General features: G+C 37.9%; 1 protein-coding gene across 1 annotated transcript; it reads left to right on the top strand.

Annotated features, from left to right (window-relative positions):
• Positions 1–3,625: 3,625 nt before the first annotated feature.
• Positions 3,626–7,566, top strand: LOC117402215 (G-protein coupled receptor 6-like). Its single transcript, XM_034003135.3, has 2 exons — positions 3,626–3,842; positions 5,018–7,566. Exon 2 carries the CDS (start codon positions 5,038–5,040, stop codon positions 6,019–6,021), a length of 984 nt encoding a protein of 327 aa, XP_033859026.2. The 5' UTR covers positions 3,626–3,842; positions 5,018–5,037; the 3' UTR covers positions 6,022–7,566.
• Positions 7,567–27,389: the final 19,823 nt, after the last annotated feature.

The following is a 27,389-nucleotide window of genomic DNA, read 5'->3' on the forward strand; positions in this document are numbered from 1 at the left end:
TGTAGTCATTTTTGTATTACTTTAGTATAAATACATGTTAATTTGGATTCATATGTTGTTTTTTTCTGACTTTATGTGAACGAAAAGACACAAATTCGCCCGTTTTCTCACTGGAAATAGGTACATTTCAAAATATCACTGTCCTGGTCACAAAAGCAAAGTTTGTGGGGAATAATAGCCATTTTCTATACTTTTGAGGCATAAGCAATTATGAAATAACACTTACTACCCAGGAACAAAAATTGTGTTACATAGTGAAACCATTACACAATAATGAAGCTGCATTCATCCAGAAAAGAGGGAATTGTTTCCAAAAGCTGTTGGGAAGAAGAATTGTTTGGCAACACAGCTGATGATGGTCAAGACAAAGGAATTAGGCTCACGTTTCAGAAAAGCACTAGTAGCAAACTACAACAAAAGAAATTGCTGCAGAGCCGTATCAGAGAAATACGGAATACCAAAATCCACAATCGGAGCAATAATCAAGAAGTACCACTGAACAAATTCAACTGAAGCTCTTGAAAGACATGGACCGCAAAAGAAAACGACAGGTACAGCAGGTAGGAGAATCGTACGAGAAGCTAAAAAAGTCCAAACTTAACAGCCGAGGACATAGAAAGATTTAGAAGCATCAGACATTAGTGCACTGTATAAAGGCACCTGAACACAGAAGAGTTGTATGCAGGCAGACCTCGCTGCAAACCACTTCATAAAAGAAACCATCTAAAATGTACCACGAAATATGAACAGGAATCTGAAGCAGTCTTCAACTAAATGTTCTGGTCCGATGAGACTAAAACAGAACTTTCTGCCAGAATGGACCACAGTATGTCTGAAGAATAAAGGGAAAGCCTTCAATGAAGAAAACCATGTACCTACAGTTAAACATGGAGGTGGTTCGATCATAATATGGGGGTGTTTTATCAGTTCAGGGATAAAGACATGCATGTGATTGATGATCGAATTAATGCAGCCATGTATTAAAACATTATACAATTATGCCATCTGCTCGTAGGCTTATTGGCAGACAGTTCAACTTCCAACAAGATGACTCAAAGCATACGGCTGAGTCAACTGAAATTATTGAAGGAAACAAAGATAAAAGTTCTTAAATGGCCTTTGCAATCACCATGGGCTTGTTTCTATACTGCGAGATAGTAAGTCAAATAAAATAGGTCTTTCGACTAGTTATCATTTGCTGTTTCGATCAGCTATCATCTGCTGTTTCGATCAGCTATCACCTGCTGTTTCGATCAGCTATCACTATTTCAATCAGTTATCACCTGCTATTTCGATCAGTTATCACCTGCTGTTTCGATCAGCTATCACTATTTCAATCAGTTATCACCTGCTATTTCGATCAGTTATCACCTGCTGTTTCGATCAGTTATCACCTGCTGTTTCGATCAGCTATCACTATTTCAATCAGTTATCATCTGCTGTTTCGATCAGCTATCACCTGCTGTTTCGATCAGCTATCACTATTTCAATCAGTTATCACCTGCTATTTCGATCAGTTATCATCTGCTATTTCGATCAGCTATCGCTATTTCGATCAGCTATCACCTGCTATTTCAATCAGTTATCACCTGCTATTTCAATCAGTTATCACCTGCTATTTCGATCAGCTATCACTAATTCGATCAGCTATCACTATTTCGATCAGCTATCACCTGCTATTTCGATCAGTTATCATCTGCTATTTCGATCAGTTATCACCTGCTGTTTCGATCAGCTATCACTATTTCAATCAGTTATCACCTGCTGTTTCGATCAGTTATCACCTGCTGTTTCGATCAGTTATCACCTGCTGTTTCGATCAGCTATCACTATTTCAATCAGTTATCACCTGCTATTTCAATCAGTTATCATCTGCTATTTCAATCAGTTATCACCTGCTATTTCAATCAGTTATCACCTGCTATTTCGATCAGTTATCACCTGCTGTTTCGATCAGCTATCACTATTTCGATCAGCTATCACCTGCTATTTCAATCAGTTATCACCTGCTATTTCGATCAGTTATCACCTGCTGTTTCGATCAGCTATCACCTGCTATTTCAATCAGTTATCACCTGCTATTTCAATCAGTTATCACCTGCTATTTCGATCAGTTATCACCTGCTGTTTCGATCAGCTATCACTATTTCAATCAGTTATCACCTGCTATTTCGATCAGCTATCACCTGCTATTTCAATCAGTTATCACCTGCTATTTCGATCAGCTATCACCTGCTATTTCGATCAGCTATCACTATTTCAATCAGTTATCACCTGCTATTTCGATCAGCTATCACCTGCTATTTCTATCAGTTAACACCTGTTTCTATATTCTAGTTGGTATCGTATTTCAATACCACAGGTAGGTTAGCAAATTGTACCCGCATGTCTGAAAACACATGAACCACGCGATACAAGGAATGTACTTGTCTTGGAAATTACATTTGCTTAATCATTAATCATGTACAAGACAGGAACTGTAGGTTTAAGTTACCTAACACCCAATTTTCTATCTAATTTATGCTGTATATGTAATTGTATATATTCCCATGTAATATACACGTCTGGAACGGCACCATAAACACTGCATTGTGCTAATAGGCTAATAAGTAGTTATTTAATACGTCTAATTTAATATTGAACTATATACTGTATATATATAGTAGAGTTTTCGGGTTCTCCTGGGACAGAATTGAAACTGCAACCGTGAGTAGATAAAGGCTCAAGCCGTTTATTATTTACAATTATTAAATTTATCATGAGTCGAAAATGAAAATAAATGATTACAATTAGTAGTAGTATTGGTTTATTTTGATCATTTTCCTCCCTATCTCTAACTCTCTCCACACACACCCCTCTCTGTCACTCTTGCTTTCCCCAATCTCCCGTTCTTTTTCCTGCACTCCTATATATACCCACGCTATATAAGCCACCGTCTACTGGTATTAAATCAGAAAAAAAATGCTGGAGGGTGACTCTATAGTTCACACAGTGACAGAGTGGTCGGAAAGCCAGAAGGCAGGAGAAAGCTTGCGTGCTTTCAGCTCAAACGATACCTTAGGTAATATAGTCTAATGTAGCCAACGGTGCCTGGTTTCTGGTGAATCAGAGTGCACCTAAACTATAATAAACTGTAATGTATTAAACATTTACACAGAAATCATACAAGAGTCTAGAATTGAACAGGATTTTTTTTTAATAATTATAAAACAATGTTGGGTTTCTGCAATTTAATAAAAAAATGTATTATTTACTTTAAGCTATATATTTGGTAGTATTATTTCTGATATATGGTTTCACAGTGCATAGCGCTGTTTTAAAGTCACAGATTAAATTGTTTAGTTTGAACACAACACTAACTAGAATAAGACATGGAAGTGGCGCGTACACCAAGTGGTCTCTTCATGTTGGAAATGGATTTGTACACAAACCTTATGAGACCTATTATAAGTTCAAAGACTTCACATTTGTGATGAAGAGGATCGGTTTTCAGAATGGCTCACACTGCTACAGGTATTTTTTCTATAATTTTCGAGAGCCATGTGACCGAAAAGGGCTTCCCATAGTGCCACTCAGTATTGCATCTGACGTCACTGGGCTTTATTAGCAGGCAGAGCAGAGCCACCATCACCAGTTACACTCCAGTCTCCCATCTATTGAGTCGAACTCTCCCTCGTCTTGTAGTTCCACTCTGCCTTATCTCATGCAAGGAGATACATCGTGACTCTGGATGCTTAAATAATCCAAAGAGAGACCACTGAAGACCCTAACGAACACCAGTGTCAAAATAATCAAAGGAGACGGCTGCCTATGAATTTCTTCATTTCCACCAACAATACCAGGTAAGAATTCGATCAAATCAACCATTGAATACAGAACAACTGGATTTTTTTGTTTTGTTTTCGGAGATAGCTAATTCACACGAAACCACTGCTCAAACTGTTCGATATGTTTTGTGAATTCTTGAAACTAACGCGTTTACTGCACTGTGTTTACTTTTTTTTCTACCCAGCTGAATTGGGTCTAGTTTAGTTTAGTATATGGTTTAGTTTTCATATACATATCTGACCAGACAACAGTGCAATGATTACTAGTGGGGGAATTTATGTTTCAGCACCATGGAGAGCGCAGATAATGCCCTGTTAAAGATCTGCCGAAGTTAGGCATGCCTTTATCTGTTTATTTTCTTATTACGTACAGTACACCCTCGCTATAACGAACCTGTTTGGGTCCAAGCCTTTGGTTCGTTAAATAGTAAATTAATGAGATTATATTGTGAATAAAAGTAGAATTACATGTAGCTGTTCCTCTCATGTATGCAGTATTCTGCCTTTGCGTTATCATATGTTAGAATTAAAACGCAGTACAAAAAGCAAAAATGTCGAATTTCAATCTGACATGAATCGTTTCAAAGTGCACCATATCTTAATCCAACATGCAAGGATCACAAATTGATCTTTTATTCCAAATCAACCCGACATGAAAAGTTAATCAGATCCTCTTTTTTTTGTTGTTTATTTTTAAATCAATTTTGCTTTGCCTCATGGTTGCTGAACAAGCCAAAAAGTGCTTTTTAACAACCTATATTCATGACAGAGATGCCTGCGTTACTACTTTTTTCAAACGATCAATATAGTTTCCAGCTTTGTTGCAACATAAAATGATTTTCGTTTTGGAGGCAGTTACACAGCTAGCGTTTCTGAAAGAGTTGACTTCATTGCAGAGGTGGCATGATCCCGTGAGTACAGACCAGGATGTTGACAGTGTGTGTATATTGTAACAAAAAATCCTTAAAACTATAAGAATGATTCAGGGCCAAACTCGATCTTATTACACTAATAAATGATCAAAGACAATCTGCCAATTGTTAACTAACAATTAACAGGCAGCTGTGAGCCACGACCTACGGCACTAAAACTAATACATGTTTTAAAGGAATCTCAGGGTGGAACTATTCTGTCTCTGTTTATTCGCTTCTCCTATTGAGACTAATTTTTCCATTTTTTTCTTTTTCCAGAGTAATCTAATTTAGAAGAGATGAATGAAACCCTCCTTGTGAATGAAACGGCAGTTCCAGCCCCCTGGATTGAAGCCAGCGATGGCAATTCATCCTTGGAGCTTTCCTCCAAACTTGTGGAGTTTGCCATTAACCCCTGGGACATCATGTTGTGTGTATCTGGGACTATTATTGCCTGTGAGAACGCGATTGTTGTGGCCATCATAATTTACACACCAGCCTTGAGAGCACCTATGTTTGTGTTGATTGGGAGCCTTGCAACAGCAGATCTCCTGGCCGGCATGGGACTAATACTGAACTTTGTATTCCAATATTTAATTCCATCTGAGACTATCAGCCTTGTTACTGTGGGGTTCCTGGTTGCCTCATTCACTGCTTCAATTAGCAGCCTGCTAGCCATTACTGTTGACCGGTATCTTTCACTTTACAATGCCCTGACTTATTTCTCAGAAAGGACTATGTTCTGTATCCACATGATGTTGGTCATTACATGGGGTGTCTCCATTTGCTTGGGTCTTTTGCCTATATTGGGTTGGAACTGCCTGAATGATCTGTCAGCTTGCAGTATTGTCAAACCCTTGACCAGAAGCAATGTGACTTTACTGGCTATATCATTCTTTGTGATATTTATGGTCATGTTAAACCTCTACTTCAAAATCTGCAAGATAGTATGCAGGCACGCCCACCAGATTGCTCTCCAGCAGCACTTCTTCACAACATCACACTACGTGGCCACCAAGAAGGGTGTCTCGACTCTTGCCATAATCCTGGGAACCTTTGGGGCGAGTTGGCTACCCTTTGCCATCTACTGCTTAGTTGGCGAACACGAGTATCCCTCAGTGTACACTTACGCCACTCTTTTGCCAGCGACCTATAACTCCATGATCAATCCCATCATTTATGCCTTCAGGAACCAGGAGATCCAAAGGTCAATTTTCGTCTTATTCTGTGGATGTTTCCAGACAAACGTGTCTTATCGTTCAAGATCTCCAAGTGACGTTTAAGTGATTCATGTTGACTTGTAACTTTTGCAAAGTGACAATCTGCATTTGAAATTATTGTGCCTGCTAGATAAAAAATGTATTGAAACGGTGTAGTGGATTAGCACTTTATTTATTTGTAGCTCTGGGAGAACTGAATGGTGAATTCAATTTACTGTGAACAAGGATAAACAATGCTTTTAAGCAGGCAATAATTACCACTGAAAATGATTATTATCGTTAAGATAATAAACCCACTGTGTTGTGTCATTTGTTACCCCAAAGCTGGGTTCATCACACTGTAAACAACATGTTTAAAAACACATTTTAGTATTTGTATGCGTAACACTGTAATGTATACATTGTGCGTCTAAATTATATTCTCAGATAATTAAAACAAACACTAAAGTGTTACAAATATGTTGCATAATGTTTGTTAAATTCTTAAACATTTGGTTTTACACTGCACAGACTAGTTATTATGGCAAAACAGAGGCAAATACAGATAATTACAGAAAATGAGAATTACTCTTGAATCATTTGTGTACATTATTGCTTGGTTAGTGTGACCCAAATTTGTTTTATGGACCTTGTATTACATGTAATGTGGAAACATTTCAAATGCTGCTATAAAAAAGCACTTTTTTCTTTATTTAACTGCCAAAGCAGTGTTTCATATTTGTAAAAAATGCATACCTGCAAGTACTGATGGTCTGTTGTGTATTATGTTGTGTTACATGGTGTATATTTTACACTGGAAGAATACAAAAATAAATACAAATATTCATGATTTCCTACCTCATGTTTGATTCATTCATGTATATTTCTAAATATGGAAAATAAACTGGGTTCGACCTCAGTGACTGGACAATTAAAGACAATTGCTATTTAGCGTTCTGCTCTGACATCCATTGATTATTCATGTTCCTTTACAGGAGGATTACTGTAAATATACCACAAATGAAAGGTAACACTCACCCTGTAAATAACCCTACAGTAGATAATCAATCCTGCAAGAAAGTAAAATGACCTGCACCGTCTTAGACTTTATTTATATAAATATGTATTTCTACAACCGGTGTAGGGCCAGAAAGTGGTACATCGTCAGAATGTGGTACGCATACCTGTTTAACGCCAGAAAATGGTATGCTGTCAATACTGTGATGACTGCACAAATCACTATGCACGATAAACTATAGTTCACCCACAAAATTGTATATGTTTACAATTTCATATACTCCAATTTGATCGCTCATCAGTTAAAGTCACATACATTTGCTGAATTGTGAAAAAAATTACATCAAAATGAACTTTAAGGGCCAAACTCAGTAAATCGTAACCCTATCAGATAGTTGTTTCCTTTTTTTCTGAGCTAAAATCATTTGCACATGCCCTGGCAAGTGCAGTAAAAGGTGTACCATGTTTTAAAACGCGTACCACAAAATAACACCACACCTGCACTGCATTTAAAAAATTGCTAATGTATTATGCACAAATCAACCTAATAAAACTGAATATTGTACAGTCCTATTTGTGTTATATTTGTTCATACAAAAACTGTTAGTAAACAAATACAAATAAAAAAATGTGTTATTATATATACTTTGCTTACATTTGTTAACTATAGCCTTATATTCTGTAACATAATTTGCAGCTGATGAAATAAATAAATAAATCAATAAATGAAAGACTGATCAAGTCAATAGACAAGAAATTGTCTTTAGTAAGGCTCCTATGGTTGTAGCTGCTGCTTCATTATCCCCTGGATTGGAATTGGCTTCAGAGAAGTCGAGTACATGCAGCCTTTGATTTGAAAATACTGTTCTGATCTGTAGGGATACCTGAGCAGAATACAATTAACAGGAAGGCATTTTTTTAACAGTATCAACTGAGCTTTTGGTAATACAAAGCTCCTGAAGTAATAACCTATAGTTTAGCAATGACAATAAAGAAAAGGACAGAGCGGTATGGTGCATTACAAGTCTTAACATGATGATGGGATATGTTTTGTGTGTCCCTTTAACTACAGTAAGCTGCTGTGTATCCGACAGTCACATATCCACCCTAACCATGTATCCGCAATTGAAGATTTGTCCAGATATTGTAGATCCTACCAGAGTTTTTGTACACTGTGTTGTATGTGCTCCGTGCACGGCCATTGCTGGTAGTGTCACATGAGCTGTTCAGTGTGTTGATATGTAAATAAATCCTGTACGCCTGCGGGGCATGTCAACTTCAACCTCCGTCCCGATCTCCTGCCTGTCACTCAGCAGCAAATGCACGCACCCACATGGCAGACAGCTACTCTGTCACAATTAATACCCTGTATCTTTGTAAACAAGGAATTTAGAGGAGCTCCCGAATAAAAGCTGAATCTCAAAACAATAATTGTGTGGATATAGTAATTGTTCCAGCTGTGTATAATGGTATTTAAAACAGGATTCATTCATCCGACTTTTTACATATCCGCCCCACCACGGATACGCGACAGATTACTGTATTTGACTATTATAAACAAGAAAGACAAAATAATTGCATGTGCATTCAAACTCGTTTTGACATATTATTGGGTTGGTATAAAATGCCAGAACACTATGGAGTCAATGGGGACCAGCTCCTGATAATACGTTGGTTACTATCACACTCTGGGTAATGTGAATCGCATCTATCACTCCTACAACTCAATTGCACCACACCTAATATTATTTTGGGAATAAACACATTCAATTAAAGGTATGCAACTGAGGACAGAACTTTGGATGAGACTTCTGTTTTTATACTTTTTAAGTAACTGGGTGTCCCACTGGACTGTCATGAGAATTAAGAGGAGCGGATATTTTGTCAAGGTGTATAATGAAAAGCATATCCAGTAGCAAATTTAAGCAAACAAGAGTTTCTATTAAATAACTCATTCCTTACCTCAGGTGTGCTTCCATTCATTGTATTGGTCACAAATCTGCAATTTAAAAAAAAAAAGATTGATTAAGCTATGAAAGAAGACATCAAAGGGGTGGAGACAATTTTATTTTCTAAGTGACCACACATATTGCGTTCCTCCAAGTTAACAAATAGAAATGTTGAGTACATTTAACCCAGTCCTTTCATTAACAGAGGACTCTGAGAGTTTCCTTTTTGGTTACTGCCATCAGTATTGACATCACTCAGCTAATTAATTCCCTCTATACACTACTCTAGATAGGCAAGGTTTGTTTGTGTACAGCAAATAAATCATAAGAACTGATGCCGTCATTTCTGCTTAAAGAGATCAATTAGGTTTTTATTGTTTACACTGATAAACCTACAGCTAAAAACAAGGATGTAATACTATATATAATTTGAACAAAACAGAAAAAAGAACAAAGGAAATGACAAATAGCTTACTGTATGCCCTCCAAGAAGAAAGTGCTTTACTGCATTTTACTGTGCAGTTACCATGCTCTTGTTGTATGGCTATGTATTAATATGATACATGTAACTAGACTTGCTGAGATACAAAATCTTTTTTACACAATGCCATCTCTATGACAGCTGAAACAATTGATAACATCAGAAACATCATGACCATTAATCAACCTTTAGTTTTCTAAAGTGAGATTTCTTAAATGATCTGCATTCTTTGGAATCTATTTGGATTTACCATATTTGTGCTTGCAAATGTCAGTACGATCTGAAAAACAAGCAATACATTCTGTGAAGAAGGGGGCTATTGTTTATCAGGCACTTGCAATTTATAAAGGGGATAGGAGAAGTAAATTATTTATGAGAGCAGCATTCATGTAAACTAAAAATTCAATTTCAATAAAGTGTGGCAAAAGTATGTACAGCTGTTATTTCCTGTAAAATTTGAGAGATGGTGCCTTAGTCTAACTAGACGCTAATGAAGGATATCATTATTATTATTTATTTCTTAGCAGACGCCCTTATCCAGGGCGACTTACAATTGTTACAAGATATCACATTATTTTTACATACAATTACCCATTTATACAGTTGGGTTTTTACTGGAGCAATCTAGGTAAAGTACCTTGCTCAAGGTTACAGCAGCAGTGTCCCCCACCTGGGATTGAATCCACAACCTTAGAGTCCAAAGCCCTAACCACTACTCCACATAACTATAGTACTATGGGAAAAGGCAACTTACAGAGACTATGGTGTGTGAACTATGCATCAGCTGCAGAGTCATTTACAACTACATCTCACCCAAAAGACGGAGCACAAGGAGGTTAAGTGACTTGCTCCGGGTCACACAATGAGGCAGTGGCTAAGATGGGATTTGAACTGGGACTCCTGGTTACAAGCCCTTTTCTTTAAACGCTGGACCACACAGTAGCCTTTTTCACCTTTTTTAAAATATTTAACTTGCTGGTCACATTACTTTGTTAAGATGGATACACCTTGAATTTAAAACAGAGATTCTGTTTATATATATATATATATATATATATATATATATATATATATATATATATATATATATATATATATATTTCAAAGTGATTCTTAAAAACAGTGGCCATTTCAATCTATTGAAGTCCAATACTTTGTTCTAGCCAGGTCTTTGACTATTGAATTGAGCAGACCAGCAGACCATAGCTTTGTTCCAGCCAGGTCTTTAACTGTTTAATTGAACCTAGGTATCCAATTCATCTCCTCATCCGAAATCCATTGTACGAGAGTAGCACCAACAAAACACCCAAGCTAAAGCTAGCTCAGTGACCTGGCAGGAGAGCACAGGTAACTACCTTGGTTAAACTGAGGAGCCCTCTCCCATCTCCAGTTTAGCCTGCCCACATTTTTATCCAGAAATAGGGAATATGAACCCTCGCCCTGCCAAAGTAAACCAAAAACATTTATATTTATTTTGCAACTGAGGACACCTCATTGTGTCACAGAATCAAAATTACTGCTAATGTAATGCATTTATATTTTATAATCCAAGAAAACATAAAGCACTTAATTATTTAATTGTCAAAGACAGTAACAAATTCTCATTTGTGTTAGAACTGAGCTGAATTGAGAGCTCTCACTAATTAGGTCAGGTATGCAGCACATACTGTATTCTGTATGATGGAGTGCAAAGGTTTAATGATGATTTGAGATTTTTAAGAACTGTAATCATTCCCTATTTCAAGGTGATAAAAACATCTTTCTTCCTGTGTCATAACAGCTGTCTTCTCCCATCCTCGAACTTGAGCCAGCAGCGACTACAAGATTGAAAACGACACTCACTAAAGGAAACATGCAATCCACTGCGATGCAAACACAGGACAATTAACCAAATCATATGGGCACATATAGAATATTTTCAGCAAACTGAAGAAATGGGATGCTGAGTGTTGATGTATTTAATTATTAATTTTGTATCGCATGAAATGTATTTTTAAAAAGTACCTTGTGTTTAACTGCAGGCTGGTTGTCAAGGACTGACACAGAGTACAGCTCATGCTCTGTCTAGTAAACAAAACAAAAACAATTGTTCACATTTCTTATGAGAACTGGCACTCTGACACAAATTCATTCTAGAATGGCAAATAAAGAGCTAGCCACTGCAGCTCAGAATATTTCAAATTGGTAACAAGTTCTCTCTCTCTCTCTCTCTCTCTCTCTCTCTCTCTCTCTCTCTCTCTCTCTCTCTCTCTCTCTCTCTCTCTCTCTCTCTATATATATATATATATATATATATATATATATATATATAGTGTAATACAAAAGCAATACCACTATTTTTTATTAGGTCATAGCTATAGACCCAGCAATGTATAGTTTGAAGGACTTCTATTTATAATAGCTTAATAATAACTTTCTCAGTGGTTTGTGTTACTAACATTCAACCAAAAATGTGCACTTAGCAGCTTGATAAATGTGAACATTTGGGTCTATTCAATTGATGGCAGTGCCACTGTTAAAACGATTAGTAAAGGGCCCATGAATAAGAAAACCTATTTCAAGTTTTCATGTTTCAAATCGCTACACATATGCAAAACTAAAATGACACAGAGATTATATAGTGATACATATAATAACTTGTGATAAAGAAGGTTAGCAGAATACTTTCCTGTTTCTTCAAAAGTGACATGGTATGATGTGTACAGCTATGGCCATAAGTTTTGCATTGCCTAGAATTTTAGGATTGAGACATATATATACATTTGAACATCATTTAGATCTTTCATTTAACATCATGTAATCAAATAAACTACAAAATGATATCGAGGAAGTCTACCGGAAGCCGTAATTGTAGTACAGTATTTCATGTCACATTTTAAAATTAATTCGACTTTATGCACAATTAATTCATTTTATAGGGTCAGCAGGGTTTTTATGTGGGGCAGCAGTGTGGAGTACTGGTTAGGGCTCTGGACTCTTGACCAGATGGTTGTGGGTTCAATCCCAGGTGGGGGACACTGCTGTACCCTTGAGCAAAGTACTTTAGCTAGATTGCTCCAATAAAAACTCACCTGTATAAATGGGTGATTGTATATAAAAAAATGTGATATCTGCATAATGTGAAATAATATATAATGAGATATCTTGTAACAATTGTAAGTCACCCTGGCTAAGGGCATCTGTTAAGAAATAAATAATAATAATATGTGGGCACTTCATATCACAAGAATTAATTCATTTATGTTTCCCTCTATTCATTTATTTTTGTAAGGAACAGCACAATAACAACGCAAACAGACTCTCCGTGCCTCCACCTGCTAGTGCTCTTTCCTGTCCTTTTAAATGGCATTTCCAATCTGTGTCAAGGGAGACTTGATAGACTATTTAGGATGAGGGTATCGAAACAATGGGGATGCAGCACTGGGCTGATCCGTAATCACACTTGTGTTTATGGTGAAGTCAGCCCCGGCGTCCGTCATTTTCCTCATCACGACCTTGGAGATCTGTTTCTATAGAGGACGCTCTAAATATATTGCTTTCATCCAGACCTGTGTGTCTGTGGAAATCTCCATTCAAAAGACATTTGACTTAGATCCCACTGATCACCACACTTCAAAGGAAAAAGGAATATAACTATGGAAGCTAAAACCTGTTCTTCTGGCTTTCATTGGTAAAAGAGGAAATCTTGAATGGACTTCCAGCTGTGCGATCCAGCTAGTTTTATTGTTTTGAATAAACAGTTCAGCTGGAAGACAATGTGTCTCCCTTACACGGTACTTCAAAGACTTGGTGTCTAGAAAGATTGCCATTCAAACAAGGAGTAATAGTGACCTCTGGTGGATGAAGGACGATGAAGTTGTGACACTCTTTATCTAGAGAAAATGGGAGGAGCTGGTCAACTCAAACTGCCCAATCATGACCGGAATTTGGGAAAGAAATTTTCTGAGATTTTAAAAGAGCGAGCTAAATAATTAATCTTTTCACGCGTCAACTGATTACCTATGTGAGTGCTTGTCTTCCCTGTCCAATCTCAAACACAGTTCTAAAGCTTGCTTGCTGTATTCCTAAATTGAAGAAAGACTCCTTGATTAATCCACGCTACCACAAACCAACGAGACGACACAGCCGGGAAATTCATTTCCTTGAGGAAGGCAAAGTAAACCATTCTTTGCAACCTTTGGAAACAAACCTCGTTCTTTGCAACGTTTGAAAATCATCACTTTGCTTTCTATTCTTTCCGAGACTCTTTATTCCATTACTTGTTCCAACTATTCCCAAAACAAAGTATGGTAACTATACACGTTTATTGCATGTCCATGTTGCATATAAATTATAGGATTAATTTGTTTAAATGGTGTATGATGAAATGTGAAATTAATCCATTGTCTGAACATATCTTGAATTCTGAATCTGATAGAATATATTAATGCAATTTCTGAAATCCTATAGTCATACTTTTAACTTACCTAATTTTGTAGCCTTTAATATAAACAAAAGTAATTCTACTTTTAAACGGATTTGCCTGATTATTTTTTTAAATGTTAGTCAAGCACTGTTATAAATAACATCTATTAAGCCAATAGGGAATATTGTTTAAAATATTAAATTAGCTGTACATGGACATAAAAAAAGATGTCTTGAATTAATTTAATCTTAATATGCTAATTGAATTTATTTACATTAACTGGTAATTATGTACTTTCTTTTGCTATACTATAATTAATTTAGATGGTAATGTATGTGTTTTTGATCAACTCTAGATAACCAATATTAATTTCTGAATAGCTGTCACATTCTGATGCATACTCTAGCTATAAATGGGCAGCAGTGTGGAGTAGTGGTTAGGGCGTTGTACCGAAGAAAGGCTGAACGTTTTAACAAAAGTGGATATCAAATTTCCTGTGGCTCAAGTTTGATGATGGAAAGGTGTTTTTGTAAAATTTGTTAAGATGCAAAAGGTAGGGGTTTAATACAGTTCTCTACAAGAGCTGAATCTGCATTTATTGAGGATGGATTTAATGGATGGCATCATGCATTAGAGGTTTCGAAAGCCTGAAAAATCTGACTGCCATACGTGGTCATCCCGATGACAGATCTAATTTTTTAAAAAGGTGTAGGGGACAGTGCTTTGATGGGGCTAGTAATGTCTCGGGCAAAAGAAATGGAGTGCAGGCTAAAGTCTGTGAAATTGAACCTCGAGCGATCTTTGTGAATTGTTTGGCTCACTCCCTAAGTTTGCTTGTTCAGGACTGTTGCAGATGTACCAAACTGTAGGGATGTGCTCAATGAAATCAGGGAACTGATTCATTTTGTAAGCGCATCTCCAAAACGATTAGAAATATTTAAAAATCTGAAACAATCTGATACACACAACCTGCGACCATTTGTACTCACTAGATGGACCCTGCATGCAGCAATCTTAAAATCAGTACCGATAATTTCAGGGAGTTACTGGAATTTTTTCAGATGACTGCTGAGGAAGATCGCTCTGAAGTTGGTGCCAAAGTGAATAGATTTTGCTCAAGAATGGAGATGTTTGCTGTGTACTTCATGCTGCATCTGCTTTTTGAAGTTATTCTCTCATGCTGATGCTGCAAATACAGCTTTGCAAGCCAGTACTCTGAGCCTCCAGCAAGCATCTCCAGTTATTGAACATTTGAAAACCACCATTCAGTATCTGAGGAGCAGTTTTGATACATAAGAGAACTGGTAAATAATCTGAGCATTGAAGGACCAGTCCTGCCCTGGAAGCACAGAGTACCAAAGCAGTTAGAATCAGGTCGTGGAGAGCAACGCACATTTAGCACTGCAGAAGATTCCTACAGGTGCCAATATTAGTAATTGTAAATGAGGTAAGGTGAATGATGCAGTAACATCGTTTAGTTCAATTAGTTCTGTTGAAGGGGAAAAAAGAAGCTTTTAAAAAATATGATATGCCACATTTGCCAAAGATATTCTATTTAAGGATAATTTTTATTTTTGGGGTGCTTAAAAAAATAATCTGCCCTAGTTGTATGCATTAATACAGCTGTATTTAGTTTTACTATATTTCTGTGATTATGATTTCCATTACACGAGAGTAGATGTTAAAACTTCATGCTGATTTGAACTCGACTCTCGCCAAGATAAGCACCAACTAAGACGTAGCTTTACAGTAAACTAATGTGATCCATCTGTGTCTCCATCCATTTGCGTTTCCTTCCATATGATGATGTAGATATCCTTCTGCCTGGTGTTGATGGCTGAAGTGTAATACTGACTCCAGGGATCAGCTTATTTTGTCTCCCTAGCGCATCAGCACACACAACGGCTGCAGTGCTGGCTCTGGGGATCAACCACAGTCCGGTCTCCCCAGCGCATCAGCATGACAACCGTCTGGATTGAGCTAAGTAGGGTACATCTCTGGGGTCTTCAAGTGAGCACCTTCCATCCTCGGTGTTTCATCGACTAGCCCACAACACCTCAAGAGGGCTCGACGGTGATTCTGGCGTCCCAGCATCACCCCCCTCCGTTCCCCACTCAACTCAGCCCAGCTTACTTACCCGTACATCAGCGTTTTTCTCTTTCTATTGTGCTTGATATCCCCAACCAGAATCTTTCTATCTCAACCACAGCCAGTTGCTGCTCCGATGCTGCTGCTTCAGATAAGTTCTTCACTGTGCGACGCAACTGTTGGCTACTGAATCCGACGTCTCTGAGAAACCGGGTTGTAGAGTGTGCCACAAATCCTCGACAAATCCTGGGTAAACCCGGATTCTCCATCCTCGTTGTTCCGCTTCAGCGGCTAGTTGAGCATACCCCAGTTTCTTCCTCTCATATGCCTCATCTACAGTTAACTCTACCAGGTGAACAAGGCATGCTGATCCAGACCACAAGACAATATCTGGTCGAAGGTTAGTGGTGGCAATCTCAGGTGGAAAAATAAGCTGTTGACCAACATCTGCCAGCATTGTCTCTAGCAGCTTCCAGTTGTCCTGGGCGAGGCTTGGTTTTAACACCTTTTCTTGGCGCTTGCTCTCCTGGGCGGAGGAATGTTGTCTTTTGTGTGTAATGTTTTGATGGAACTGGTGGCAACTTATTGGTCATGTTATGCTTGTCTTCCAATGCTAAGGCCAAACATCGCAGCACCTGGTCATGGTGCCAAGTAAACCGTCCTTGGCTAAGAGCCACCTTACATCTTGTCAAAATGTGCCTTAATGTTGCAGGTGATGAACACAAAGGACATGAGGGATCCTCTCCTATCCAGAGGTTTAGGTTATGTGGTGATGGGAGAACATCATATGTTGACCTGATGAGGAAACTGATCCTACTCTGTTCCACTGTCCATAGGTCTTGCCAGCCGATTTTGCGTTGTTCCACACTCTCCCATCTCATCCATTCTCCCTGCTTGGTCTGGGAAACGGCCTTTACGCACCTCATCCCCTCCTCCTGCTTTTGCACCTCGTTGACTACCAGCTTCCTCCGTTGAGCTGGGGCCGCCTTGTGCCATGTAGGAGGTGCTGAACTGAGACCAAGACCCCATCTTCATGCTTAACTTGCGCCCTGATATCACCTATTTGAAGGGCAGCCTTTGCATCTTCCACGGCTTTCTTTGCCACCCACTTTCTTCCAGTTTTCAACACAGGTGCTGCCTCCCTTACGTATTCGTCGCATGACTCTAATAATGTCATTTCCAGTCGGACCTTGGCGCACTTAAACTCGGTTAGAGCAGAGACTGGTAGCTGCAGTATTCCTTTACCATAAAGTCCCACTCTGCTGAGGCAGCGTGGAATTCCCAACCATTTCCTGATGTATGAACTAATTAAAGCTTCCAGCTTCTCTACTGTTGTCAAAGAAACCTCGTACACAGTCAGTGGCCACAGCAGCCTCGGCAGTAGACCAAACTGAAAGCACCAGAGTTTTAGTTTGCCTGGTAAAGCGCTGCTGTCTATGCTCTTCAACCCTTCCACTGCTTGTTGTCTAACTTCTCCCACACGAACTGTGTCCTTTTTATCCCCGTCGTACCATCTAATAAATATAAATAATAATAAACCATCTCCCAAGACTTTTCACTGGCTTCTCAGACAGTGTTGGTTTTGCATCACCATTAATGTAGAACATTTTATCTACTACTTTACCTTTAATTATATAGATGCTCCTTGATTTAGTGGGCTTGAATTGCATTTGTGACCATTCAATGTTATTGGTTAATTTGCCCAATAACCGATTAGTGCAGGCTACTGTTGTAGTCATGGTTGTCATGTCATCCATGTATGCTCGAATTGATGGTAGTCGCATTTCAGAAGCCAGGTGCTCTCTTCCTACTACCCATTTTGATGCCCTAATGATTACTTCCATTGCCATGGTAAACGCCAGTGGAGAAATGGTGCATCCTGCCATTATTCCAACTTCTAGGCATTGCCATGTAGTGCTGAATTCTGAAGTTGAAAAACTAAATTGCAAATCTCCAAAGTAGGCTTTCACTAAATTTGTTATTGTCATCGGTACACTGAAAAAATCAAATGCTGCCCAAAGAAGTTCATGTGGCACTGAACCATATGCATTAGCCAAATCCAGGAATGTCACATGGAGCTCATTCCTTTCCTTTTTAGCTGACTGAATTTTTTGCCAGATCACATTGATGTGTTCTAAGCAACCTGGGAAACCTGGAATGCCTGCTTTTTGTACTGAAGTGTCAATGAAGCAGTTTTTTAATAGGTAAGTTGACAATCTCTGAGCAATAATGCTGAAGAAAATCTTGCCTTCTAAGTTTAATAAGGAAATAGGGCGAAACTGACTGATGCTTGTAGAATCTTTTTCTTTAGGTATAAAGACTCCACCTGCTCGGCGCCATGCTCTTGGTACAACCTGTTTTTCCCATGCCACTTTCATAAATTTCCACAGGATTTGTAGAACACCAGGGGCACTCTTGTACACTGTATGGAACTCCATTAGGCCCTGGAGATGATGAAGCCCTTGCTTTTTTCACAGCTTGCTCTTTTTCTTTCCAGTTAGGTGCACAGTCCTCCATTTGGTATTCTGGTGGATTGATAGCTGGGATGTCTGAAGGAATTGACATAGGTTCCTTAATTGTATTATTACTTGTACTGTGATTCTTGAAATGTATTTTTGTTTACGACTGTAAGTCGCCCTGGACAAGGGCGACTTCCTGCCTTTTTGAATCTGTATGTGTTTCCTCCAAATATCTCTCCAGTTGAAACTTAGATGCTTTTAGTGTGCCATTCTTCTCACTGGTGAATAATTTGAATGGGTCTTTATAAAAGTTAGTTCTCACACGCTTCTTTTTGTAGCGTTTCCCCAGGCGCTCAGCTCTGTGCAATGTTGCAAGCTTGTCTTTTATGACGCTTTATAACAGACTGAGTCCCTCCTTCTGACTGTTCTGCTCTTCTCCATTGCTTCCTCAGCTGTCTCTTTTCTCTAAGCATTCAATTTCCTGCTGCCGTCTAGACTTTCCAGGAATAGTTTGTACTTTTTCCTTCCTTTTTTCAACTCCAAACCTCTCGCTTCCATATGCATAGATGATCCATTTATCCATCCTCTTTTCAACTGTTCCACTTAACCTTTCCCACGCAAAGCAGTGATCTGTGTTTACTGTGTCCCATGCAGTTTTCTCACAAGCTCTTGGCCATTTAACTCCAGGCTTGTGCCTGTTGAGGTTCTTTTTTCTTATGCTGGTTTGTCTGACCGGGTTCACAAGGATCATTAGGTTCATCACTAACTGTATCCATGCAAGTCCTCCTCACGTCTATGACAGGGGTGCTGATATCCTGCGAACTGCTTCCTGACGCTGGATTTCATTCGACTGACTTGACTGACTTCGTAAGAAGTACTAATCAATGTGAGGCCCTTGTCCCTTCTCCCTCAAGCATTTCATTCTCCCTTGTTGAATCTTCAAACCGCTGACCGTTGTCACCTTGCTCCAGCCGCAGACACAAACCTGGAGTTCCATGTCTTTGCTAACTGCAGATCTTGAACTAGTCTTTTGTGAAGTACTCTCCATACTCATATCCGTTTCCGTTCCTAAGTCGTTAACCGCGTTGTCTAACGTTGAGTCATCTTCCGCCCCCGCTTGCGCACTCTAGGGGTATTTTTCTCTTTAATTTCTTAGAAGCCTTGGGCGGGTATCTCCAGCATCCTGTAAACACAGAGCTGGATACTGCCGACAAGGGTAGCTAACCCTTGCCAGCCCCAATGGGGTCTCTTTCCTCCTGTCAATAAGTTTATCATTTTTTTTATTTTCCTTTTTTAAAAAAATATTAATGTAACAAAGGTCAAGGATGAGATATCTGATAGAATTCTGTGTTTTTGAGTGTGTGAGTTAAGTGTACCCCATCAATGCAATTTCACAATCTGTGGTAATGTCGAAATTACACATGTTCCCATAACGGCACATCAGAAAAGCTGTCCACGATAAGGCAACAAACAAGTTAATACATTATTTATAACTGATGTTTTTTAAATGTCAACCTTGCGATGTTCGAAGCTTATTCTGTTTTTGAAAAGCCGTTCAACTTATGAATAAGCTTGTTCTGTTAAAACCTTACATTTTTGTAAATAGGACTCCAATTGTTTTTTTTTTTAACAAGTAATAGAGAAGGCTCATTTCATTTCAATTTTTCATTTTTTTTATGTTGATGCATTATATCAGTTATTTATATTCATAAACTACATTGGGACAAGTCTTCTTGTTTGGAAATAATAACAATATATAGGCCCGTCTTATTAATCCTTTCAAGAAACTACATTCCAGCAACTGGAAATAAAAGAATTAAAAAAAGTGGGTATCATTTAACATCATATCTTTATTGAATGATAATAGTGTGGGAGAATTTTAGAAATAAAATGATTCAGCATAACCATATCCTCTAATGTTTTAATAGAAAAGGTGGGAACCTATCAATCTTAAATAATACAGTGTATTAAACGAAGAGCTGTAATACTGATTTGAGCATAAAATAATGAATATTTTTAGGAGTCCATACGAAAACTTCAGATCCCACTATTGCGATAAATATAATTTCATTTTTTTAAACAAGACTTATAAAAAGTCTAACATTCTTTAGTATCGGCAGTATATCCTTTGTGCTTAAGTAGGATTTTAACAGGAACAAGTTTTAAAAATCCCTGCCATTAATGTTTCTGTCCACAAGGGGGTATAAGGGTTGAATCTGGTTGACTGCTAAAGCCCAGAAAGTGGGTATGCACGTGTGCATGGCATTCTGCAAGTTGCATGCTTCGGAAATTATTATTTACAGAACATGTTAATGTTCTTTTCAAATATGTTTTTAATAGTCACTGTTTCAATTGCCAGTTACTATACATTCATGTTTTGTGTTTCAGGCTTCAAAAAACTAAAATAGCACCTAACAACCAAGGTGACTTTAAACCCATGTCTTATAGAATGTGTATGAAGCTAGAGTGTCAGTCAGGTGTGTGTGTGTGGTGACAGTTAGCGGTGGTGTGGGAACGGTTAAACTTTCACATTTAGGATCCAGTTTTAATTAGAAAAGCTGTCAAAAACACAGGGATGCACCACAACCTAGGTATTTTATTTAAATATAAAACATTGTCATCTATTTAATTAAAATAAAAAAATAACACACACACACACACGACAACAAGTTGTTGTTGTATTAGGTACATTTCAGTTTACTTTTAACAGGTGAATAATATAGCATTCTTAAACAGTATAAACAATATACAGAACAGTGTTCAGGCAGGAAAAGAAAGTAACACAAATATTATCTTTGGAAAAAAAAAAAAATTCTAATCAAGTACACTGGCCACAGCACAGTGACTGTGAGGTACAAAAGGCCAGGATGGAATAGGCTATTGTTAGTGTTGGGAAGGGCACAGGGCCCATTTTTTATGACAATCCAATTGATTCCAAAATCAGAATGACAACTGGCACAATGAAACAGAAGCAGAAGACAAACATGCTCCACTGGGTGGCTTCTGTTTGTGGAGCCTTTCTTATCCCACAACCTCAAAGATGACACAATCCTGAGGATCCCTGGTGGAGTTGTCACGCCAGACACTTTGCCAGCACCCTTCAGTAGAAAGCTCTGTGCTGCTTACAGGATGAAAATCAAGCAGGTGAAAGCGCTTGCTGTTGCCTGATATTGGCAGCCCTCAAATTCAATGGGGCATCAGCCTTTCTGACATATATAACAGGTGTGTTATATATATAGTATAAACGATGACACTGTCAAATATATACAAAGCAGTCACGATGGACCAAATAACAAAGAAAACAGTGTTGTATTGAGACCAAAGTAGGGTTTGGTTTTGGATTGCTTTCAGACTAATACAAATCTCACCAGGTTGTAGTCTTTTTAGACGCTATTATAGATCACGTATCAGATTTCATGTTTTAAAATAAAAATAAATGGTTTACTGTAACACCTGTTCCTTTCAAAACTATACATTTGAGTGTGATTAAGTGAATGGCGGCGTATGGCACAGAAAATGAGATTTTTATAAGTTAATATGTGTGTCATGTGTCACAGAAGATCTCTTTTAGCACTAAGAGACCCTACACACCTCATGTTAACTTATATTATGGGGACATTAGTTCCGTTTTTTAAAAGGAGAATTTCACTTTTCTTTCAATGATGTATCAGAGACACGACCTAAACGTTTTGTTTTGGACACACGAAGAGGTGGTGGAGCCACACAGAGAGACAAACATCCTGCAAACTGCCAGCCGGAAAACTTAACAATCTCTAAAAAATAGTTTGGAATAAAATTCGAAATTCAAAAGTAAATAGTAATAATTGTAGACTCTTTAACAGAGAATGAGGCTTCCTCCTGAAGCTTTCTGGATTTCCTTTTTTTTGTTTTTGCTCTAAGGTTCAGTCCTCAATTACTATATTAAGGACAGTGATGTACCTTTGCAACAGATCCTTATAGTGGAACTAAGTATCTGTGAAACCAGATCTTGACAGGAGTCAGCCGTGTATCCCAAATGATGCACCTGTGATGATGGGCACAACTCACTGGGTGCTCTGACAGTTGCCTACTGTATTTGCATGGCTTATAGATGGACTTGACATAATTACAGTATTTATTGCAAACTCAGGGTGAGTCAGTCTGCACAATTGTATTCAGTCTATTCAAAAAAAAGGTCTCTCTTGCGAAAAAACCCAGATTTTTTAAGTTATGAATGTGATGTGCAAACTGAAAGATTATTAATTCAGAGACATTGTGTATCTACTGGCACGAATACCCATACTCTCGGTCTGAAACGTGCTGCCAGTAAATGTTATCACAGACTAAATATTGTGTAGTATTTGTTCATGGAGTTCATGTGTAAATCTACAAGGAAGACATAATATAACCATGAGTTATCATCAGAAAACAGCTTAAAATGAAGAACCGGAAAAAAACTAAACAAAAAAAAAACAGTGAATTAAAATGGTTAACTTGGGATGAGTAGCAGGTTATGTTTAAATACCCTTAACCCTTTAAGGTACAAGGGACATACTGTATGTGTCCCACTAATAAAAAATATTTTTGCAATGATGTGCTCAAAACGGTTTAAAATGTACTGACAGGCTGGATCTGGTCAATCAAATTGTCAGTTTCCTTGTAATACTTGAGTCGCTTTCAAACGTATGTTTAAGAAGAAACCGTTTGAACAACCGCTCAATTACTTGTGCACCTTAAGGGGTTAAAAAAGTGGATTCTTTTCAAATATGTATTTCAAATATATTTTTATAATTTTAGGCTGTCACAGAGCACACCAATGAGGCTATCAGCAATGGCCAGCTTTGCTTTAGGTTTCGATTTACTTGCAGTGTCCTTTGTTTTGTTTTTGGTTTAATTGTTGCCCAAGCTGCAAGCGTTAGATTAGGCTTCATCATAATAAACACAGCCAGAAATGAACACGTCAAAGTGCACTATCAAATTACAATAAAATCACTGAAAGAGTAACAAACTGCTGTAACAAACAGTATAAATTGAGAAATAATACACAGATGGAATTATCTGAAGTTCATTTTGTTTTTCTTAATTGCTGAGCCTCAACACAATTAATAAAACAGGTAGCACATTTGCAAAATTAAGTATATATATATTTTTTCCACACTCCTTGCCAAACGTACAGTAATACTGAATTTATAAAACACTAAGTTGCATTTAACTCTTCAACCAAAATAAAATGCAGCTGTCTATTTGCAATACCTGTATTTCAGTCAAAACACACTTTGTTGTTAATTGCTGCTAGTTTTTGGCAGATTACCATTGATTATAAATCAATTGGTCAACCACAGACTTAACAAATACGAATTTGCCACAGTTTGGTGCCAAATAAAACTTTGGAAAGCAACTCGCAGGAAACTCCTAGACTTTACAAACTTTACAAAAATAACTCCTAGACTTTACAAAAATATAATGTTTCTAGTCTAATTAGATTATTAACAATGGAAATGGGCACCTGGAACAATGAGAAGATGTCTGATTTGTTTTTTAAGAAAGTGCAAGGGTCAAATACTTAGCATTTCGCAAATATATTCGGATTATGTTCAGTTGCTCATGGGCTTTTCATTATAAAGCGTTTTTATAAAAGAGGCACGATCGAAGCCCTGGATTTTCAAACAGAACCACAAAACTTTATCTGTGTAAGCAATGAAAAGGGAAGCAGGGTTATAAGAACATAAGAAAGTTTACAAACGAGAGGAGGCCATTTGGCCCATCTTGCTTGTGTGGTTGTTAGTAGCTTATTGATCCCAGAATCTCATCAAGCAGCTTCTTGAAGGATCCCAGGGTGTCAGCTTCAACAACATTACTGGGGAGTTGGTTCCAGACCCTCACAATTCTCTGTGTAAAAAAGTGTCTCCTATTTTCTGTTCTGAATGCCCCTTTATCTAATCTCCATTTGTGACCCCTGGTCCTTGTTTCATTTTTCAGGACAAAGAAGTCCCCTGGGTCGACATTGTCTATACCTTTTATTTTGAATGTTTGAATCAGATAGCCGCATAGTCTTCTTTGTTCAAGACTGAATAGATTCAATTCTTTTAGCCTGTCTGCATACGACATGTCTTTTAAACCCGGGATAATTCTGGTTGCTCTTCTTTACACTCTTTCTAGAGCAGCAATATCCTTTTTGCAACGAGGTGACCAGAACTGAACACAATATTCTAGGTGAGGTCTTACTAATGCATTGTAAAGTTTTAACATTAATTCCCTTGATTTAAATTCAACACTTCTCACAATATATCCGAGCATCTTGTTGGCCTTTTTTATAGCTTCCCCACATTGTCTAGATGAAGACATTTCTGAGTCAACATAAACTCCTTTTTCATAGATTCCTTCTTCAGTTTCACTATCTCCCATATGATATTTATAATGCACATTTTTATTGCCTGCGTGCAGTACCTTACACTTTTCTCTATTAAATGTAATTTGCCATGTGTCTGCCCAGTTCTGAATGCTGTCTAGATCATTTTGAATGACCTTTGCTACTGCAACAGTGTTTGCCACGCCTTCTATTTTTGTGTTTCTACAAATTTAAGTTTGCTTACTATACCAGGATCTAAATCATTAATGTAGATTAGGAATAGCAGATAGTCACGCTGATAGTCGTTACGTTTGGAGAAAGTCTGGTGAGGCATACAAAGAAAAGAACACCATACCTACTGTCAAGCATGGAGGTGGTAATATCCTTCTATGGGGCTGTTTGTCCTCTAATGGCAAAGTTCCAATCAGAGCATGTGAGCGGAGTGGAGCGCTTATAACTGCCGCTCCTCGCTCTCTTCCTCTTTGAAGCCGCTCGCTCCAAGGCTTTTATTTCTCCAGTCTTCTCCCCTCCGGTGCTTCTAATTCTGCAGCCAGCTCCGCTCCACTGCTAGTGTAAATCTCTGCCAAAACGGTTCCAGTGAGTACTATTATGTTTTTAGTAAAATTGATTATTAAAATATTAATTTGTCAAAAATACATTTGATAATTATAATTGAAACGTTCACACTTTCACAGGGTTTTTAAAGTTTTTTTTTCTTTTTCTTTTATTATATTTATTTCCCTGGAGAATAATCACTTTTACATGAAGTGATAAACGCTTTGGGTAAAGGGAGTCTTCTGCACCTCAATAGGATCATTCGCAAGACAACCCCAAGCTGAACACAACACGATTTCAGAGATCTAAAAAAGAAGTAATTTAACCCCAAAGTGATGGGGTTGTATTTCGGCTTGGGATCCTAACACTGACCCCTTTGCACATACCATGTGGTTAAAGATTTTAAAAATTGTATAAGCTTTGTGAAATTTGTAATTAACATGGTTCATATACAAGCACACAATGGCTTTCGCTGGTGTAATTCATAGATTGCACAATATTGTCGGAGCATCGCAAAAGCTGCATCATTTATGGATCGTATCTTGTATGTACAGTGTCAAATATTTTTCCTTTGCAAAACATCTTTTGGAGCGGGCGTTGGAGCGCGCGCGGTGCTAGAGGCTTTTCACACTCATGCTCCGCTCAGGCACTTTACCCACTCCACTCCACGCTCCTAGCAAAATGGCCCCGCTCCACTCCTTGCTCCATTCCACTCACATGCTCTGGTTCCAATACATGGTAACATGGATTCCATAGCATACCAAAAGATATTGGCCAATCATCTGAAACCCTCCGCTACAAAACTTGGTTTAAAGTGCAACTGGATGTTCCAACACGACAACGATCCAAAGCACACATCAAAATCTACTTCAGAATGGTTAATAAAGAATAACATCAAGGTTCTGGAATGGCCTAGTCAAAGTCCCGATCTAAATTCAATTGAGAATCTTTGGTATGAGTTGAAGAAGGCTGTGCACAAGGGAAGTCCTCGGAATTTGAATGAACTGGAACAATTTTGCATTGAAGAATCAAAAATCACTAAAGAATCATGCCAAAAGCTCACTGACAAATTTAAAAGAGGTTATTATTGCTAAAGGTGCCTCAACTAGCTATTAATTTCACATTCCTCGTCAGGGTATGAATACTTTTGAATTAGCATTTTTGAAGTTCTGTAAAAAAAAATTGCTGTAATACATAATTATAGGACATCTATTTCTTGTAACTTTTTCCTAGTCCACAAAAGCAAAACTTTTGCTACAAAAGATTTTTCTGAAGATTCTTTGTTTTTGAGAATTTTCTAGAAATTATAAATTTATTTTGACTACAGCTATATATACACATACACAGGGTTCTCTCCAGGGCTTTTCAGCTGGGCGGGGTGCCCGTCTTGCAGATTGCTACTGTGCCTTTAACAAGAAGGATTGATTGCGCTTGTAGCAGACTAGACTTGCGCGTTGCTGGGTGAAAAAAAAAACAACCACCATGGAACCACATGACAACTCTGTTACGTCTTGACACAATATTTAACCAATAAGAGAGTTGAAGGGGCGGGTTTTCTGTGTTACGCGCTTCGAGAAGCTAAAACGTTAAAATGACTGCTAAAAAAATAACCGATTATTTTCAAAGCAAAAATAGTGAAAAAAAATGCAGTGTTTTCAAAGCAAGCCGCCGATCGTCGCAATCCACTGCCTAATACTATATTTGCGCCAGCTACTTTATTAAAAATACTAAGGTTATTTTCGGGTATTATCATTCAGTCAATTTTTGGTCGCTTTATTGTACTGCAAGTTGATATATAGTACATAATAGCTGTACATATTCACCAAACCCCCCCCCCCCCCCCCCCCAAAAAAACGTATTCCTTTTGTTGTGATATCATAAAAATATGTGTAGAGGCTGTACGCCTAAGAAGAAAGGCATGATGGGATATCAGCTACTTACTTGTCAGCTGATATACAAATGATTAAGTGCAGAGGTGCTGGATTATTACACTCAAGTTTCATGCAACAGTTATGATGGTGACCAAATGTGTGTGAGTACTGTTGTGTAAAAAAAAATGGTAAAAATGAACAGTTACATTCAAAAAATGTAGAACAGCGAAAAACAAAGATGGACGTGCATTGACAAAATGCCCTGAAAACTTAACATAAAGAAAACAATTTAAATGAAG

The sequence above is a fragment of the Acipenser ruthenus genome, chromosome 5 (genome assembly GCF_902713425.1).
Source record: "Acipenser ruthenus chromosome 5, fAciRut3.2 maternal haplotype, whole genome shotgun sequence".
NCBI classification, from domain to species: Eukaryota; Metazoa; Chordata; class Actinopteri; order Acipenseriformes; family Acipenseridae; genus Acipenser; species Acipenser ruthenus.